Source organism: Ambystoma mexicanum, chromosome 9 (assembly GCF_040938575.1).
Source record: "Ambystoma mexicanum isolate Mex_15411 chromosome 9, UKY_AmexF1_1, whole genome shotgun sequence".
Lineage (NCBI taxonomy): Eukaryota > Metazoa > Chordata > Amphibia > Caudata > Ambystomatidae > Ambystoma > Ambystoma mexicanum.
In genome coordinates this window covers 1,129,494,219-1,129,515,420 of record NC_090931.1, presented here as the reverse complement: position 1 = coordinate 1,129,515,420, position 21,202 = coordinate 1,129,494,219, and the positions used below count along the sequence as shown (strand labels likewise).

The following is a 21,202-nucleotide window of genomic DNA, read 5'->3' as shown; positions in this document are numbered from 1 at the left end:
GCAGTATGGATACTTCAGCTTACCCTTTGGCAGTCTTAAGACAGGCGAGTTCCAGCACGAGTAAAGAAATGGTGCTGGCCCATGCTAACATTCATAAACGATGAGACAAAATACAAGCCAATTTCGAACACTTTACATCCAGAATAAGATGAAGTGCCAGAGGAGCTGCTGCTCCTGGACCACCTGAACGTTAACTTGGGAATCCTGTGCATTCCGCACCTTTCTTAATCAGTGCAAGCTACACTTTCTATAGACCAACCTCCTTCCCAGACCCTGCCACAAAGGCATTTGTTCAATCGTATCTGGTTGGTGTGTCTGCATTCTTGGCCATCCCATTGTTTGAAAGCAATGTTCCATATTATACGATTGTGATGCACGTACTACCAAGATGTCCAGCGTGTTTGACAACCAGCAAAGTTAAAGCGATTGAGCTTCAACTTTGGAAACTAAACCAAGGAAATACGTTTTTTATCCTATCAAATGTATTTTAGAGTTTATGAATTAATGACGATTTGTATTAATATGGATTGTTGGGAAACTAAAATAAAGACACAACCAGAGATGGCCCATTAGCTACCAGAATTGTAGGTATGTGTAGTGCCATGTATTACAGGTAGGGACTGAGGCTTTGCTGTTGCTGGGGCGAGATAATGCGAGCAAGATAAAACTGGCTGGGGCAGAGCAACATGCAGCCGCATGTTTGTTGGGTGCAGGTGGAGAATGTGGAGAATGTGCCGAGACAGGCACTGTACTGAGAAGCAAAGCGGACCCAGAAAATGTTTTGGCTGCTTGGCGGGTAGGGATACTTTTTGTGGAATTCTGTAGCCAGCCGGGATATGTTTATTCATCCTATACACACTCCTTTGCATGCCTGAGAGTGGTGAAAACATTATGGGTTTCTGTTGAGAGAGAATGGTGGCAAACTAAACAAGTTGGACAGGTTGACTAATCTATTGCATGTTTAGAAATTAGATTTCAAATTAATTTTACTTATTTCAATTAGCAGTTATATGTACAGAATTATTTCCCACTCAGGGTACTCCATTTATCGCCCATGATAAAGAGCCAAGTTGGTCAGACCACTGTATTCCTGATTCAAAGATGAACTGGCTGTGCTTGAGTTATACACCAAACTTATTACATTAGGATTCAAACAATTGCAATACTAATCTGGTGGCAGAATCACTTCATTAGACTGTACCAAAAAGGATTCAGTCTAAATAGTTATGTATTATAGGACACACTGAATACTAAAGCATATATGTTGCAGGCACACGTTTTAAACAACTAGATGATGGCAAAAGCAAGTTTGTAACATATATATCAGGAAAGAAAAATAAGAAAGGCAGAACACAAATTGAAATTCTCAGGAAAATCAACATCTGACAATGGAGAGTAGTCTTATCAGCAAGAATGTTATTGCAAACTGAAACAGTCTGCACCGGGAAAACACTTCTCTGTTGTGTAGTGGTATTCAGGTAAAATACTACAGAGCTAACTTTAATGTAGAAAAACTATAGGAAAAATTCAAAATTGTGATATGAATGAAAGTTGGCTTGATTGATAATAAACTCAGGAGCCAACGTTAGCAATGGAACTTTTATACAAGGTGTTCAATTCTTTCTGTATTATTTGTTGAATACGGTGTAAAAACATAGCAAATTTTAAATTACAACAGATATAGAAGGAAACAAATTATCTTCCAGAAATTATTTTCTTCCTAGTAATGTACACTTAGGAAGATTCAATGCAATTTATTGGTACAGTAAAACTACATTTCAGAGTGGTGTTCTAGTTATAAATAATGTTCAAGTAGCAATAATCTGTTCACGGCTGTAAATGAAAAACATCCCTGAATTTCCTTGTATTTTAAAATATATATATTTTTGCAGTATCATCAAGTAAAGCTCTTATCCTTGTGTCGTAACAAGCCGAACATATGACTGAGCTATGAATAACACTGGTTATACTCCTTGCAGGCTGTAATTTAATGTCATTCAGTAAAACAATTTTTCCCCAAAGTAGTAAAACAAAAAAAAGACCTATTAAAATTATTCATGAATAACAACTGCTGTCCACAAGAGCAGACATGTCTAGTGTTGTTTAATACCAGCAACTAACTACCATTTACAATTGTGGAATACAGATTTGATCTAAAAACAAATGCACATTTCATGTCAAACATACTATAAACTAAAACATTTTGAATAAAAATCTTTGACCATTGGATCCAGTTTAGAGAACACATTACAAATCTCTCGGAAAATGAAGCTTCTAGTTCATTCCTAAGTGCTCAGAAATTCAGCAACCACCTATTGCTTGCCAGTTCCGAAGCGAATGGTCACAATGTTTATGGTTAACCAACTGAATTTATGATACAAAGTATGATTCGATATCTTAAATATACTGAATTTTTCATCTCACAAACAAAAATATAAATATACCTTCTATTGTCTGTACATTAACAACCAGATATTTACACATTGAAAACGGGAAGGAATATTGCATTAGCAAACATTCCAAAGTCTTCTAGTGTTTGCCCAGTTTCTTCATGACACGGCTATCTGGAGGCGCATTGGTAAAAATACTCCCCACTACTACATGTGTTCCCCAGAGGTTATGGCGAATAACTTTGCAGCAACCCAAATCATCGATGGAAAATCCTAACTGCCGATAACGTTCATCTGTTTCAAAGAGAGTGTTGTTGGTGTAGGGGCCAAAGTACTGGAACAAAAAAAAAACGCATTAGACAATCTGTGCTCAAACTAGTATTTAACTTAACAAACTTAACATTTGTATTAATCATAACTGACAGTTACTGTATAACAGTTTTATCCACTATAGCCAACATTTAATAGAAAACAACAATTTGGAGAACCATAAAAATGCCCATCATGTTTCTAGTGGTATAAAGGTCACCGTACACTAAAAAGATGTTTCTGACTCATGACCAAGTTGTCTTTGGGCCTTGCCTGTCGTGCTACCCTGGGATGGATGAAATGGAGGGCTCTGAATAAGAATTTCATAGGCTTTCAGAGTGTGATAAATTGCAGAAAAAATATTTTACACACAATTTACTCAAACAGTAAGTACCATTATATACAGCATTTCATCAGACTAAAGGTAAAGGACAAAAAGGTTGGTACGAGCAAAGCAGGAGTAGGATAAAACAAAAATGAAGAGAGGCAGTTAACGCATGGGATTGCATTTAAATAAGTCAAAGCACATGGGTTTTAGCATAACGTAGTGTGTAGTTGAAATTACTTAAAGTAAACTTTTAGGGTGGAAATTATGCTACACTGTGAAATAACGGCTGGGTTGCAAGTGATTAGGCCAATGCAGACACAAATGCAGTAACACTAAAATAGGGTATCCAGTTATGAAATCCCTTAGAAGAAAAAAAAACATCGTTGGGGAAACAATATTTTTTCACTCACAGTATCCAGCACTTTCTCCATATTCTAGAACTGGATTTTGTTTAGATGGCTATACCAGTCCTAATATATGTTGAGATTACGGCTAAGTAGGAGAACAAAATATATCGTTGCTCCAAGCAATGCTTTTTCGGGTTATCTTATGACTCGCAACCCTAAAATAGGGATTTGCCCAGTCTAGAAAAGTAATTCCTGTCAAAGTAAACACGTTAAACTAAAGAAAGCAGTGAAGCACAATTCTGCATGCATCGGTCACATCGTGATTAGGGCGTGTAGCCCTCCCTCATCGTTTTGAGGGGAGGCCCACGTTCGGGCCAGAACAATAGGAAGAGACGCTGGGTTAGCGAGGGGGCGGGACCCGGGAAAAGGCAGGGTTGTCATTTACAACATTGGCATGCAATAAAGATTTACGCATTGCACCGGCCCTCATCTCGTTTAAATTATTGATTTAATTAGGCTGCCCGTCTGAGAAGCCCTCAGTGCAGGACTGGCAAGATCTGACACTTGGCGACGAAACAGACAGCAGAACCCACGCTCCGAGAGAAGGCGCGCCCCGGAGCGCTGTGAGAGATACATCTTGCGCTCAGGAGGCCGCGAAACACGGGCTGCTGCGCCTGAGGAAAAGAACACAGAGGGTGCTGTCGGGCACACGTCACCCACGTCGGGGTGCCTCCACAGCCAGTCAAGAGGCACTTCACGGCAGTGCAGAGGAAAGGTACGGGGGGGGCGGGAAGAGTCAAGGGAGGCTCCAATTAAGAGGCATGAACGCTTACTGAGTCACCTCACGTCTGGACTGGGCCTAAGGAAAGGTCAAATATTAAAAGCCAGTGGATAAACGTGCCCCCACCCACCCCACAGTACAAATAAAGCAAACATCTACCCCATGACTGAAGACAGAGTGCACACAGGGGGACCCGCTACTGAAAGGCGTGGAAAGAAACTCCAGAAATAAGGCAGAATAAGGGATGATTCCCCCACACCTAAATAAGAGGACCAATGCTCCCCTAAGCTCAGCAAAGCCCATATCATGTCCAGAGACGATGTCGCCTCCACATCTGGAGGAGCCGCCTCGGGTCCCACTCTCCCTTAAGGTGGTGGGACTCAGATGCTTCACCTACCTCACACATTCGATCTGCATGATACAACCAACCTAGGGCCAAGATGGAGAATATGGCGGAGAGATTTCAAATTCTATGTGGGGGCCATAGGACTCCGCAATGACGAAAGCCTGAAAAACACCTAGTCCACGGCGGTGAGACCAGCAGTAAGGGACATCGCAGAGGAATTACTGAATCTGGAGACAGCCTCGTTCCAAGACTTGCACACAAAACTATCTGAATATTTTGCACCTCACACCAATGTCGATTATGAAAGGCACATCTTTCATATGACGAGACAATAGAAAGGAGAATCTTTAGACAACTATGTCATGAGATTACGAATAAAACTCAAACACTAACTTCCATCGATATTCAAGTGAAGAAGCCTTAAGATCCCAGGTCATCTCCAGGTGTGACTCAGAAGCATTCAGAAAAAAATGATAGCAGGATCAAAGATCACTGGAAGAAATCCTAGCCCTGGCATGCATGGAAGCGGGAGTCACAATTGGACAATTTAGGGAAAGTCGCAATACAGCCCAAGACTAACGAACCTGAAGCTGTCAACAAACTGCACACTGCCCAGAACTTCCCGGCCCGACGCTCGGATGCCACATGTTACAGATGCGGCTATGAATACCCACACACAGGAGAATGCCCGGCGCTAGGGCAAAAAATGTGCCGCCTGCGGAGATGACCACTTTCGTGCCGTCTGTAAGAATGGGAAATTACTCCCCACGAGCCGAAGTTCACTTGGAGAACAGAGAAGGACCGCACTGGTGAGCTCACACGAAGCCAGGCCAGACAGCGAGTACAGAAGACCCAAGCGGGAGGAGCAGGACACAACAGATCTCGCACACAACAAGATCACCAAGTTTCTGACAGCCCCAGGCATGGGGGGGCTGCAGACGATACGTCCGTTACATTGAAACAAGGTCACCCTCCAGCACTGACTCAACCTCGTCGGGAGACGACCAACGCAAAAAGGGATATGTGTGGGCGTTAAAAATAACTCGGCGAAAGAACACAGCCCAGTCCTCACACTCCAGGTCAATGACACCCCTGTGGAATTCCTTATAGACACGGGAACGACGGTCAACATGATCAGTGAGGAGGCCCACACGTCGCTCCAACTGCCCCTGCGACTCAAGCATTCCACAATTGATGTCTACCCCTATTGATCGACAACGCCACTGTCATGTAACAGCATTATCACAGCCACAAAGCCCACGTGCGGAAATCCCACTACACATACTCAAGACCATGAACAGCGGGTGCATTCTCCGTTTTAAAACTGCAGTGGAAATGGGTCTAGTGCACATCCTGTACTAAATAATGGGCCACAAATACTTTGCCAGACCCGAAGGCATAGAAACAGCGTTCAAAGAATTCTTCTGAGGCCTGGCAAGCTTAAAAAAATGGAAAATCCAGCTACACATCAACCCTAAAGTAAAGCCCACTGCTCAACACTATCGGGGCATATCCATTAACATTCAGCGACAAGTTTGTGGGGTGAAATTAGCCCTGGATGTTATAAAGAAAAGGCCAGAGTCAGTGGGGGACATGCCCCTAAGTAAAAGACCTGCGCCAGAATAATGTGGAAAATGAGGCTATGAAATCAAAGCGAGAAGGAGTGAAATTGAGCCTCAAAACATCATAACATTTAAAAGTGACAAATGCCTGGCATAAGGGAAAGACATGAGACAAAGTTTGCCAAAATTATTGGAGAGCTGAAATAACATTCGCCGAAACCACAGTCCACAGAACCCTCAATGGGATGTCAGCATTGTGTGTTGCAATTGCAGTGGAGCAGATTGTTTTCTATCATGAGCATCAATCATTCAGTTTTTCCCTTTAAACTTAAGTACTGCTTATCAAAATGTGTTTAAGAGCTTTAAAATATGAGCTCTGTTTCTGTCCATCATGTGTCCATCACAGATGAAACAATAGTGTACAGAATCTATAAAGGGATGTTGAACTGCAGTAAAATGAAGGCCTTTTCACGGATCAAAGCAACACAATGTCATTTCGATTTTGCTTCCAAGTGACACTTTGCAAAGCCAGAATTACACCAAAGCCTTTAAAAATTTAATTATGATGCTTAAACCCTGTATTCAGGGAACAACTGTGAAATGACAGTTATCCATGTAAAAATTGTGTGCCTTTCAAAAAGTTCATTGTAAAGTGAAATGTGAGTTAAGGGCAATTCTGGCTAAGTGGGGGCAGCCCTAATCTTGGTTTTCGTTTTACTCTGCTTGTGTCTTTAAATGTGAAACTAAATTCAAATCCCCATGTTGTCATGGGGATTTAGGCCTGGCTCACTTCAAACAGTGAGCTTCCCTTAAATATACAAATAATAGAAGGCTCTGAGATCAAATTCACGGTGTGGGCAAGATAAAGGTAGCTCTGCTCTCCAGTTTTATGACCCCAGGCCACTTAGGCCGCCATAAAACATTGCCTTAGCTGGCAATTAGCTCTCGGAATGTGCCAGCTAATCTCAACACAGGACCCCTCGACATCAAAGCCGGGAACAGTCACATGGCAAGGGTGCGGGGCAGAAGTCAAGGAGGGAGTTCATTCCCATTGTGTAAAATGGGAGAAGGAACAAGTTACTTACCTGTAACTGTTGTTCTCCAGCATGGGTCTGGCATGGATTCACACGCTCATGAATATTCCCCATCGTCAGGCTGGGAATCCTCGGTAAAGAAAAAATCTGTTTGTTTCATTTTGAACTGTCTTTCTCCTAAAAACCAATCACTGGTCTCTGGGTCATACTGTCCCCAGCCAATGACTTGCCTCTACCTACGCCCCTCCTCTAGCAGCCATCTTCAGATTTGGTAGCACATAAAGTGACAGTAGGACCAAGAGAAGAGCCGCAGAAGGGTAGGCGGGAGGGTTTGCATGTGAATCCATGCCAGACCAATGCTGGAGAACAACAGTTACAGGTAAGTAACTTATTCCTTCTCCAGCTTGGGGTCTGGCATGGATTCACATGCTCATGAATAAAGAATACATAGCAGTACACACATAGACAACCATGGGAGGTGGCAAGGCTCAACATTAAGCATCTCTTACCTCCTCACCAGGCTCACCTTCAAGCTAACAGGTTGCGCAGCACTGCTTCGCCGACTCTGGACTCCTCCTTGGAATCCCTGTCGACGCAGTACAACTTTGTGAAGGTGTGAGTCGACCTCCACGTAGCAGCCCTGCAGATGTCAAGCAGGGGCACACCAGACAGGAACGCCATAGTTGCAGCGATCGCTCTGGTCAAATGGGCTCTCAGATGGCCAGGCAACGGTCGGTTTGCCAACCGGCGAGAATGGGTGATGCAGCCGGAGAGCCACCTAGAAATGGAAGCCTTGGAGAGGGCCTTCCCATGGTTCACAGAGCCAAAGTTCACAAAAAGTTGCGACGTCTTCTGAAAACTCTCTGTGCGGTCCACATAGAACTTCAGCGCTCTAGCCACATTCAGCGAGTGCAAAGTCCTCTCAGCCGGCGACAAAGGCGTTGGGAAGAATACAGGTAACACCAAGGGCTTGTTAAGATTAAAGTCCGACGGCACCTTGGGCATAAAGGATGGGCGAGTCCGGAGCACCCCCCTCGTCTCGTGGAATGTCAAATAAGGTGGTTTATAAGAGAGGGCCTGGATCTCCCACACTCGTCGTGCGGAGGTGATGGCCACAAGAAAAGCCGTTTTCCACAATAAAGACTTCAGTGGCGCTGAATGCATGGGCTCGAACAGGGGACCCATGAGCCTTGTAAGCACCACATTGAGCTCCCACGCCAGGGCTGGAGCCTTCACCGGCAGGAACGAGCAAAATAGTCCTTTGGCGAACTTCTTGACCAAGCGATGCAACCATAAGGATGATCGTCCAGGAGATCTGGTGTAGCGGGAAATAGCCGCCAGATGAACTTAGCATGGGCCAGTCCTGCCTTGGCCAACGACGACAAGTACGGTAGCACCTGCGGAGCAGTGACTCGTAGAGGGTCGATCTTCTAAGTACGGCACCAAACAGCGAACCTCTTCCACTTGTGCCCTTAGCATATGAGAGTAGATGAAGCTCTGGCCGTGGCAAGCACCTCCTTACAATCCGCTGGGAGATCGTAGCCCCCAAACTATAGTGCTGCAGGAGGCAGGCCTTCAAGTTCAGCGATCGTGGTGCAGAATTGCGCCTCTTTCCTTGGTGAGAAGATCTGCGTCCGCCGGAAGCTTGACTGGAGGGGACGCTGACATGTCCAGAAGGTCCGGGTACCATATCGGTCTCGGCCACGCCGGTGCAACGAGGATCATCCTGCACCGGGACCGTCTGAGTTGATGGACTAGCCGAAGAAGCAACGGAGGGAACGCATACAGAAACAGGCCGTCTCAGGGGAAAGAGAATGCTTCCCCCATGCTCCCTGGCTGGGGAACCGTGCTGGCGAACCTCCGGCACTTGGTGTTTGTCGCCGTCGCAAACAGATCGATCTGGGGTTTGCCCCATCTGCAGAACAGGTGATCCACTTGGTCCTTGGAAAGACTGGAGGGGGGGTCTGTACTTCTGCTCTCTATATGGTAGAGGAGAGGCACAGAGGACCCCAGCCAAGATTCTCTATTACGGTAGGAATGGACGAGCAATCAAGACCTAGCTTCTCAGGAGGTGATGCAGGCTAGTTCTCAAGTACAGTGAAGTCCCCAAGCCCCCACAAAGGAATGTCCACACACTGTATTAGTTAACACATAGTCTTTATTTCATTAAGTTCAAGGTTATGTACACAAACAATAACTCACTTTGTGCTCAGTAATTCTACAATGGCAAATATGACAATGCATTACTTACCGTAAAAGCATTTCTGATGGTTGTATCTGCTTAGATTCACATGCTGTGCATAGGTCCGACATCCAGTGGTCACTGCGGAGTATTGCATTTTGTTTTTCGTAGTCGAAAAGGGGACGTCGACAAGGCGTGTCTGTAACACTATCCCTATAGTGACGTGCGTTGTACCCACAATCCCTCACGCGTCGAGGTCCCTCTGTTTGTATTTTTCTGCCCTGAGGGAGCCTTTTAGCTGTGAGTGAGTACAGAAAAGAGAGAAATATATATAAAAGGATGTCTATGTTCCTTCCATCCGAGCGGGGAGGAAGGGTGGGCGCATGTGAATCTAAGCAGATACAACCATCAGAAATGCTTTTACGGTAAGTAATGCATTGTCTTCTGATGTTTGTTAATCTGCTTAGAATCACATGCTGTGCATAGACTAGCGAGCAGTACCCAGAGTTGGCGGTGGGTTATGAGAAGGAACAGTAGAGAAAAGATGTCTTAATACTGCCTGCCCAACCTGGGAATCAGATCTAGAGTGTGCATCTAGACAGTAGTGTTTTGTAAATGTGTGCACAGAACTCCAGGTTGCCGCTTTGCAGATGGACTCAAGGGGAACATTTGCAATGAATGCTATGGAAGCCCCCGTGCCTCGAGTGGAATGTGCTCTTGGCTTGAAGGGTAGTTCTCTCTTAGCAAGAGTGTAACAGAGAGTGATGCATTGAACAATCCATCTAGATATAGTGGATTTTGAGACCGCATCTCCTTCTCTTCCTGCTGCCACCGAGACAAAGAACTGATTCGTTTTTCTCAGTGGTCTGGTTCTTTCCATGTAGAACATGACAGCTCTGCGTACATCTAGTGTATGCAGACTTTTTTCTCCCGAGCTGGAAGGGTTTTGAAAGAACGTTGGTAGTTCTATAGTTTGGTTTACATGAAATTTCGAGATGAATTTAGGTGCAAACCTTGGGTGTGTGCGTAGAACCACCTTATCTTTGTGAACTGTTACGAAGGGGTCTAGTACAGAAAGAGCCTGTAGTTCACTTACTCTCCTAATGGAGGTGATAGCTATTAGGAAAGCAGTCTTAAGGGTGATATCTTTAAGAGTTGCCTTGTGCATGGGTTCGAAGGGAGGGCCCATGAGTCTGGAAAGTACCACATTTAAGTCCCTTCCGGGAGCTGGGTTAGCTATCGGAGGGTGTATCCTCTTTACCCCCTCCATGAAGGCTTTGATAACTGGTATCTTCCACCACGACACTTTAAGTTGGGAAGTGGTGTATGCAGAAAGTGCCGCTAGGTGGACTTTAATGGAATTGAACACTAAACCTGAATCCAGTAAATGGGTCAAGTATAGAATAATGTCAGTAGGAGAGCAGTCAACTGGGTTGAGGCTAGTACCTCTACACCAGATAACGAATCTTTTCCATTTGCTAGAATAGCAGTGTCGAGTATTAGGTTTTCTGGCTTCCCTGAGGATGTCCATACATTTCTGTGGGAGTTGTAAATGTCCAAATTCTATGATCTCAGGAGCCAGGCTGCTAAGTTCATGGTCTGAGGGCATGGATGCAGTGTTCTGCCCTTGTCTTGTGACAGCATGTTGTACGGGCAGGGAAGTTTCACTGGGGGAGATAGGGACATCTCCATCAAGTGAGTGAACCATGGCTGCCGGGCCCACATTGGGGCCACTAGTATCATTGTAACCTGCTCCTGATGCATCTTGTGCACCACTTTGTTGAGAAGGGGAGTCGGGGGAAAGGCGTAAACAAATTTCCCTGACCATAGAATCGACAGACCGTTCCCCTTGGACTGGTTCTGGGGGTACCTGGAGGCATAACTTTGGCATTGTGAGTTTTCCAGAGTTGCGAACAGGTCTATTTCCGGGAAACCCCATTGAGTGAAGACGTCTAAGACGATGTCTTTGTGTAATTGCCATTCGTACTCTCCGGGCAGGGGGAAGTCTCTGCTGAGTTTGTCTGCTAGAAGATTGAGTTCCCCTGGTACATGTTGTGACAGTAGGAACATGTTGTGTCTGAGAGCCCACTTCCATATATTCTGGGACAGTTTGGACAGTCCTGGAGAGTGAGTGCCTCCTTGCTTGTTGAGGTAGTACATGGCTGTGGTGCTGTCTGTGAGGACCATCACTGTCTTTTCTTGTAGCTGTTTCTGAAAGGCTTTCAGTGCTTTGAACACCGCTAGTAGTTCCAGCAGGTTTATATGCTTGGATGCTAAGCTCGGAGTCCAAACTCCGCGGGCCGTCTGATGGGATAGGTGAGCCCCCCATCCTGTAAGGGATGCGTCTGTGGTTAGAGTGGCTTCCACTGCGGGTGTGGCAAAAGTTTTCCCTAATAACAGGTTTTCTTTTGTCCACCACCGTAGCGAGAGAACCAAGGCCTGCGAGACCACCACTAGATCGTCCCATTGTCCGCTGGCCTGACACCACTGGCTGTAGAGCCACTCCTGCATTGGGCGCATGCGCAGGCGCGCGTGAGGTACCAAATAAATACATGACACCATCATCCCTAGCAAGCGCATTGCTTTGCGTACTGTCACCTCTCGGCCTGCTACATAATGGGGAATTTGAAACAGCATGTTTTGGACCCTCTCGTTGGAGGGGAATACGAGGCCGTCCTTTGTTCGAATTAGAGCCCCTAGGAATTGTTTGGTTTGGCTGGGGTCTAAGCTGGACTTCTTTTCGTTGATGGAGAAGCCCAGTTGGGACAAAAGGTCTACGGTCTTTTGGGTATTGGAGAAGCATGTTTCGTAAGAATCCCCTGTTATGAGCCAGTCGTCGAGGTAAGGGTATACCGGGATGGATAATCTGCGCAGGTGGGCCGCTGCCACTGCCAGTACTTTCGTGAATACCCTTGGTGCAGATGCTATCCCGAAGGGTAGTACTCTGAACTGGTAGTGTTTGTCCTCTATTTTGAACCTGAGGTATTTTCTGTGCGATGTCAACATTAAAATATGAAAGTATGCATCTTTCATGTCCAGTGTTGTCATGTAATCCCCTTGTGATAACAGTGGGATTACCTCCTGTAAGGTCACCATACGAAACTTTTGGGGTTTGACAAATATGTTCGTTGGGCGCAGATCTAATACAGGGCGCATGGTTAAGTCCTTTTTGGGTACAAGGAAGTACACTGAATAAATACCTTCTGTTACCTGTGATAGGGGGACGGGCTCTATAGCTTCTTTCTTCAGTAGTTCTTCCACTTCTTGAAGAAGAATGGAGAGGTGTTGCGGTGTCATGCGTCGGTTCCGTGGGGGTTTGTACTTCGGGGAACCGTTGAACTCGATGCAGTATCCGTGGGCTATGGTGGATAATACCCAACGGTCTGACGTGATTCCCTCCCATGCTGAAAGGAACGATGTTAGCCGGCCCCCGACCGGTGATGCATGGGAGGGGACCCGAATTTTCGGGTCATTTGCTGGTATTGGGCGTGGAACCTCTGGGGCTGGAGCCACGACCTCTTCCTTTGCCACGGCGTTGGCCTCTTTGACTGAACTGGGTGTTACCCTGGTTAGTGGGCCAGTTGGAGCCAGAGTAATATTGTTGTTGTTGGTTCTGCTGCTGTCTTTGGCCACGAAAGGAGCGTTTATTACCATAGCCTCGCCTGTTAGGGGGCCTAGAAATTTGATCAAGAGTCTTGATGGTATCAAACTCTTTTTTAGCATGTTCTAGGGCCTCATCTACTGCTTTCCCAAACAGATGCGTCTGTTCAATGGGTTTATTTATGAGGGAGGCTTGGGTTTCGGGCTTAAAACCTGAATTGCGTAGCCAAACGTGGCGCTTGAGAAGTATTCCCTGCACTAGGGAGCGGCCAGCCGTCTCAGCGGCATCTAGGGAGTTTTTAACGATGCCCTGGTTTACCAGTGTGCCCTCTGATATTATAGCTAGTAGGCGAGAACGCAGAGGTTCAGGTGCTTCCTCTGCTTCGCTGCGCAGCTTGTTCCACTGTGCATCTGCGTAGCTAGCTAAAAGTGAGTTGTTATTAGCAATTCTAGTAGAGAAGGCGGCGGAGGTCGTGATTCTCTTCCCCAGTGCGTAGAGTTTTTTGCCTTCTTTGTCTGGAGGTGCTTCACTAGTGGATAGTGGCACCCCTGCTCTTTTTCTTGTGTTGGTAACCACAAGGGAGTCCGGAATAGAGTGTCCTCTGATGTATAAAGGGTCAGAGGATGAAGGGCTGAAGAGCTTTTCTATTCTAGGGTTGACCCCTCTTACTAAAGCTGGGTTAGTAAGGGAAGGAGAAATTCTTCTTTTAATAGAAGCCAGAAGTGGAATAGATTGGCTAACCGGGGCTTTTTCTTTGATGACTTTTTCGACAAAGTCAATGTCTGGAAGAGTTTCCCCTGTATCAATCTCAAAATGCGCTGCTGCCTTGCGCAATAGTGCATTGAGGGAAGGTTGGTCATCTATGGGAGAGGAGTTCCCATGTGAATCCTTGAGAGGAGAAGGGAGAAAGGCATCAGGGTCTGAATGTACTGATGGGGATTGCCAAGGCTGCACTGACGGTGAATGCCAGGGCTGCGAGGTAGCTGTATCCTCTTCAAACCCTGTAGCAGTGGTGTAAGGATCTTCTTCGAACCCCTCTTCCTCAAGTTCTACCTCTTCTTCTCCACCCAAACACTCATCTTCTTGGAGGTATAGCTCCTCCTCAGTGAGGTCAACCAGCCTAGGAATCTTGACTCTAGGGTCATCCTGTGGCCATTCTCTTTGTCTTTTGTGAGTGGGTGGGTCTTGGTTTCCTAGAAACCTTTCCATTTTCTCCATGCAAGAATGGAGTCTTTCAAGGGTCTCATGGGGTACCCCTGAATAGTCTAGAGGGGGGAAATTAGTGTTTTCGCCTTCGAATCGTTTCGAACGCTCCCACAACGTCGACGAGAGGTTCCCGTCTCCTTCTGAAAAGCCTTCAGGTAGTTCGGAAGCGTCCTTTGGAGAAAGGGGGAGTTCCTGGCTACTTTTATGTTTTTTCGACGCGGTATTCGACGTTTGTTTCGTCGTCCGCGTACGTTTGTCTTCGGCGACAATTCTCGCTAGGCTCTCGACCACGATTTTGTCCGTCGAGGGCTCTGGTGTCGACGTTGTGTGCGTTGCGCATTGTACCTCGACGGTCGCTCTATGGAGCGTTGCGTCGGATGTTTTTGGGGTAGCGCCCGTGTTAGATGGAAGCCCAAACGCTGGTCGCGGCTGCGTTTGCGGGTGGGGCTTGTGACCTTTACGGTCTGCGGTAGACGCCGGAGTGCCCTGCGTCCCCTTCGGCGCTGATGGATCCTTCGTTCTCGACGAAGAAGAGCCGTGGGTAGTGTGTTTAGCCTTATGGGGTTTGTGTGCGTCCTTGTCGCCGGGGTGTTCATCCCCATAAGCAGGGCGTGAGCCGAGCCCGTCGGGGCCGGGGACGGACGACGAGGAGCGGGAGCGCTCCTTCTGGGGGTTCATGACTTCCGTTACGGACGTCGAGTTATCGCACTCCTCGTCACTTTCAGTAACAGCGGCAGCGGGTGAGGAAACTGACTTCGACATCGCGTAGTCCGCCCACCTCTTAACCCTACGTTCTTTAAGAGTCCTGGGTTTTAAGAGCTTGCAGGCTGCGCAGCTGTTCTCTATGTGATCGAGGGGTAAGCAACGATTACAGAGCTTGTGCTCATCTTTCCAAGTATATTTGCCCCTGCAGCGTGGGCAAAACTTAAATGGTGTCCATAGCTGAGGCAATAATAGCTGGCGATAACAACCCCAAGGGAAAGAAAGGGGAGAAAGAAAGACATTCTCAAAGAGAAGAGACAAAGTTCTAACCCCCACTCTCCCTACTGTAAGTTGGCCGTCGAGGCCAGGCCACGTGTTCGGCAGCGCCAAAGGATCTCCACCGCTCTTCCTCTCCGTCGAAAATCAGTTCGGCGGAGAAACAGCTTCACAGCTAACGTCGAGGGGGAGGGATCGTTATCAGTATATTAAGTTATGACAAAAGGACCGAGGTCCGTGGCAAGTATAGCAATGTCTAGGAGCTCTGCGAAAGGCGACCAGAAACTGGGCGGAAAAAAACAATCTGAGGGACCTCGACGCGTGAGGGATTGTGGGTACAACGCACGTCACTATAGGGATAGTGTTACAGACACGCCTTGTCGACGTCCCCTTTTCGACTACGAAAAACAAAATGCAATACTCCGCAGTGACCACTGGATGTCGGACCTATGCACAGCATGTGATTCTAAGCAGATTAACAAACATCAGAAATACAGTGGTACCACAATTATTATCATATTTCACTAAGGTGCATCAACTGTACTCTGGTTAAATGTCACACGAATCACTTAATAAAGGTAACCAACAATAGACATAGGAGGAAACCAGTTGGTTAGAACAATTGGCAGAATACTGGCCCCCTATCAACTAGACACAGTTCTGTGAGGAGAAACCCCCCCCCCCCACCTGGGCAACCTGTAAAGTAAATATATATCACAAGCCCAGTCCATATATTGTTCTATAAGTCTTATTTCCTTCTATAATACTTCAACCACCCCAAAGTACCTGGAATAGCAGAGTTCGACGACGAGTCGTCGACGGATCCTTCTTGAGCGGCTCCCTTTAAAAGCATGAGCCACAGATCGAGATCCCTCGGAGAAAGTGAACTTGGCGTCGAAGCAGCAGCTTCAGTCCCAGCGGTGCTCGTCGACGGCGGAGCAAAGACGTCCTGCAAGGAAGAGGCGTGCGGGGCACCTCGTTGTCAATAGTTCAGGACCGCAAAGAGATTGTGAAGAACTATGGCCCAGCAAGGGCGTCGAGTCGTCCAGCATCATTGCGGTCTTTGGGTGGCAGGAAACCCACCGGCGGATGCTCCTCAGCGCTTCGACGGCCTGGCCTTCTCTGGTGGGATAAGGCAGGCGGCGGTGCGGACGAGCGTGTCCGTGAATCAAACGTTTTAGGCAAAAGAGCGTGCGGCTCCAGTCAACAATGGAACGCCGTCAAGCGGTCCCTGCTTTTGGCCAACACGGCTTCGACGTGGGCAAACCCTGGTCGACGATGGTGGACGGAATGTCTGGCGCTTATCTTAGTTCGCCTCAGTGGTCCCAGTCTCCGGTCGGCAGTGTTAAAGATTTCAATCAGGCAATACTCCCTGGTCTCAGCCTAGTATGCAGCGCACAAATGAAATACTTATTTTATGATGTCTATAGGTTCAATATTCTGAGTGATATACCACTCATATCGCATCCCTTCTCAAAATACTGCCAGGTCACCATGGACCAGGTAAAGGTAATTATTTAAAATTCAAATCACACATACACTTTGTAATAGGGAGCAGCAATAACCAATGTGGTGACAATAACAGATAAGGTATGTAAGGTAGTTAAATTCCCTTTTAGCAACACAGAATATAAAACAGAGAAAATAACACTTTTGGCTTGTTTGAAAAGATAGCACTTAGGTTAGGATTTCCCCCTGCAATATTCCTCAACCCACAAATAAGCAATTTTAAACGGATATAAGGAAGCAGAAGGTATTCAGGAATAAAGAACAGTAACAGAATTTAAATACCACCTTCCCTCCCCAACCAAGAGAAAAACTGATTTAAAATCTTACACTCCTGCATCACATAGTGGGTTGAAGTCCCCAGTCCCCAAGGGCACCCCTACTCCCTTCCCCTTGCCACTTGTGATATTGTCACAGTGTCTACTGTGACAATGTCCCCTGGGTAGTCATTAAGGTGTGTGAAGGAGTCTCAAGATGCTAGGCCCATCACACACCAAGTGATGTGGGTGAGAGGGGTGGTATAAGGAGACCCCCCATTGTCCCTCTCACAAGACTGGGGTCTTGGAGCAGGGGACTGCCAAATGGCTTGCACAGCTGCTACTGTCCTATATAAACCAGGATCCGCAATATTTGCCCATTTGCAATGTTGTTGCTAAGCTTACTGGAGGCAGAGAGCAATGATTGCAAGTCTGCCACCTTCACAGTAAGGGAGCAGCGGAACACAAAGCAGACGACCCAGAGGAAGGGCAGAAATAACTATAAACACACATGTGGGAGTTCGGAGGAGAGGAGGTGGGTGAGGTGCAGGAGGAGTTGGGGAAGTGAAGGAGTTGGGGGAAGTGGAAGAACAAGAGGCTCAGGAAAAGGGAAGGAGGTTGACTACATTCGGGTCAGGGGGGATAAAGGCAGGAGAGGGTAAAAACCCCTAGAAGAGAAGAAGCCAGAGAGGTTGGAAGGAGGAAGGAAAAGAGGAAGGAAAAGCGAGAGGAGGATGGTGGGAAGTTCCCTCGAAGTGCAAAGAGAGCGCCAAACAGAAAGAGGGCCATCACAAGCCTATCTTGCTTTGGGCGGGGAAGAGTGAGGGGAAACAAGTGCATAGCAGAGCGTCAAGGAGGATAGATATCTGACAGTGAGGGTCAAAGACCAGAGTTAGTGCAAGGCCCACAAGTAAAAGTGAGCAGCTGCCCGCGAGGAAAGAAAGATGCAGAGGCAGGGGTAATAGTTCAGGACCCTAAATGAGCCAGGACCCAAGGCTCCTGAACAACCTGCGAGCATACCACACTTCTGGGGAAAACTGTTGTACCTGCACCTAGTAAATATCTTGCATCAAGAATGACATGAATTACTCACCGCAATAGCATTTCTGATGATTGTATCTGCTTAGATTCACATGCTGTGCATTTGGTCCGACATCCAGTGGTAACCGTGGAGTATTGCATCTCGTCTTTCGGGGACCGAAAGGGGACGTCGGCATAAGCACACTATCCCCATCGTGACGTGTAGTGTACTCAAAATCCCTCACGCGCCGATGTCCCTCCAATTGTATTTTTTCTGCCATGAGGGAGCCCAAGGCTATTGTGAGTGAGTACATGAAGAGAGAAAGTAGAAAGACGTCTATGTTCCTTCCACCCCGAGCAGGGAGGCAGGGAGGGCGCATGTGAATCTAAGCAGATACAATCATCAGAAATTATATTACGGTGAGTAATGCATGTCTTCTGATGCTTGTTAATCTGCTTAGAATCACATGCTGTGCACAGACTAGCGAGCAGTACCCGGAGGTGGGTTGTGAGAAGGAACATTAGAGGAAAGATGTCTTACTACTGCTTGTCCCACCTGGGAGTCCGATCTAGAAGGAGTGTCTAGGCAATAGTGTTTTGTATAGGTGTGTACAGAACTCCAGGTTGCCACTTTGCAAATGGACTCTAATGCTATGGAAGCCCCAGTGCCCAGAGTAGTGTGCGCTCTAGGCTTGAAGGGCAGTTTTCTCTTAGCAAGAGTGTAACATAGTGTGATGCATTTGACAATCCACCTTGAGATAGCTGATTTAGAGACAGGATCCCCTTCTCTACCAGCTGCCACTGAAACGAAAAATTGGTTTGTTTTCCTAAGTGGTTTCGTTCTTTCCAGGTAAAACATGACTGCTCTGCGCACATCTAGTGTGTGTAGGCTTCTTTCGGCCATGCTAGTAGGATTCTGGAAGAAAGTGGGTAGTTCGATCGATTGGTTCACATGGAACTTTGAGATGAATTTAGGCACAAATCTGGGATGAGTGCGCAGATCTACCTTATCCCTGTGGACTGTAACAAAAGGGTCTAGAACAGAAAGGGCATGTAGTTCGCTAACCCTTCTAATAGAAGTGATAGCCACTAAGAAGGATGTCTTGTAAGTAAGGTCTTTCAGACTTGCTTTATGCATTGGCTCAAAGGGAGATCCAATGAGTCTGGTTAAAACCATATTTAGATCCCAACCAGGAAATGGGTGAGAAAAGAGGGGGATGGATTCTCTTAACCCCTTCCATAAAGGCTTTAATCACCGGTATTTTCCACCATGAAACTTTCTGTTGTGACGTCATGTAGGCTGAGAGAGCAGCAAGCTGAACCTTTAGGGAATTGAAGACCAGTCCTGTGACTAACAAATGGGTTAGGTACTGCACAATGTGTGTGGGTGAGCAATCGATGGGATTGACGCCGTTGGTATTACACCAGATGACAAAGCGTTTCCATTTACTGGAATAGCAATAGCGGGTGTGCGGTTTCCTAGCTTCCCTCAGAATGTCCATGCATCTCTGAGGGAGTTGAAGGTGTCCAAACTCTATGGTCTCAGGAGCCAGGCTGCTATGTTCAGAGTTTGTGGGCATGGGTGTAGGGTTTCCCCCTGTCCTGTGACATGTTGTACGGGCAGGGTAGTTTTACTGGTGGGGATAGGGACATTGCCATTAGATGAGCAAAACAGGGTTGCCAGGCTTACATGGGGGCTACCAATATCATGGTGACTGGTTACTGGTGCATCTTGTGCACTATCTTGTTGAGTAGGGGAGTCGGGAGAAAAGCGTAAACAAATTTCCCTGACCATGTTATCCAGAGTGCGTTCCCCTTGGAATGGTTCTGGGGGTACCTGGAGGCATAGTCTTGGCATTGGGCGTTCTCCTGAGTTGCGAACAGGTCGATCTCTGGAAAGCCCCATTCTGCGAAGACGTTGGAGACAATGTCTTCATGCAGACGCCATTCGTATTCTATGGGAAGTGGGAAGTCTCTGCTGAGCACGTCTGCCAGAATGAGTTCCCCTGGAATGTGTTGGGACAACAGAAACATCTTGTGTTTGAGAGCCCACATCCAAATGTTTTGGGACAGCTTGGATAGCCCTGGAGAGTGAGTGCCCCCTTGTTTGTTCAGGTAATACATGGCTGTGTTGCTGTCTGTCCGAACCAGAACTGTATTCCCTTGTAGTTGCGTCTCAAAGGCTTGGAGTGCCTTGAACACCGCTAATAGCTCTAGCAGATTTATATGGTTGGATGCTACTTGTGGGGACCACACTCCATGCACTGTCTGCTGAAGCAGGTGAGCCTCCCACATCGTGATAGATGCGTTTGTCGTGAGAGTGGCTTCCACTGCGGGGATGGTGAAGGACTTCCCCCTTCAAGAGGTTTTCCCTCAACCACCACTGCAGGGAGAGAACGAGGGCTGGTGAGACAACTACCAGATCTTCCCATTGTCCGTTGGCCTGACACCACTGGCTGTTGAGCCACTCTTGCATGGGACGCATGCGCAGCCGCGCGTGGTGAACCAAGTATATGCATAATGCCATCATACCTAGCAAGCGCATGGCCTTGCGTACCGTCACCTCTTGACTGGCTACATATTGAGGGATCTGAACCCTCTCCTTGGAGGGGAAGAGGAGGCCGTCATTCGTTCAGATTAGCGCCCTCAGAAATTGGTTTACTTGACTGGGGACTAGACTGGACTTTCTCTCGTTGATAGAGAATCCCAGACTGAACAGAAGGTCTACGGTCTTCTGGGTGTTCAAAAAGCATGTGTCGTAAAAGTCCCCTGTTATGATGAGCCAGTCGTCGAGGTTAAGGGTAAACCGGGACGGATAGTCTGCGTAGGTGTGCTGCCACTACTGCCAGGACCTTTGTAAACACCCTTGGCGCTGAGCCAATGCTGATGGGGAGCAACTTGAATTGGTAATGCCTGTCCTCTATCACGAACCTTAGATATTTCCTGTGCGCTGGCAACCTTGAAATATGAAAGTATGCATCTTTCATGTCCAATGTTGCCAAGTGGTCCCCCCGTTTCCTGTAGCGTTACCATACAAAACTTTTGAGGTTTTATAAATTTGTTTGCTGGGCGCAGGTCTAGAACAGGGCACATGGTGAGGTCCTTTTTGGGTACAAGGAAGTACACTGAATAAATACCTTTGTTTCCCTGAGAATAGGGACAGCTTCTATGGCGTCCTTTTCCCAGAAGCGCTTCCACCTCTTGATTGAGGATCTGCAGATGGTCCAGCGAGAGGCGTCGTGAGCGTGGTGGTTTGAACTATGGTGGTCAGGCAAATTCCACGCAGTACCCGTGGGCGACCGTCTTTATAACCCACTGGTCTGAAGTTATCCCCTCCCATGCCAGGGTGACATGG

At 47.0% G+C, this 21,202-nt stretch overlaps 1 protein-coding gene across 2 annotated transcripts in view; it reads right to left on the bottom strand.

Moving 5' to 3' along the window:
* Positions 1–1,709: 1,709 nt before the first annotated feature.
* MMADHC (metabolism of cobalamin associated D) overlaps positions 1,710–21,202 on the bottom strand; it is a 193,663-nt gene continuing 174,170 nt past the window's right edge. For both annotated transcript variants that reach the window (XM_069616494.1, XM_069616495.1), the window contains exon 8: positions 1,710–2,724. In XM_069616494.1, coding sequence (XP_069472595.1) covers positions 2,530–2,724 — 195 coding nt within the window. In that variant the 3' untranslated portion in view covers positions 1,710–2,529. The remainder of the gene's footprint in view (positions 2,725–21,202) is intronic.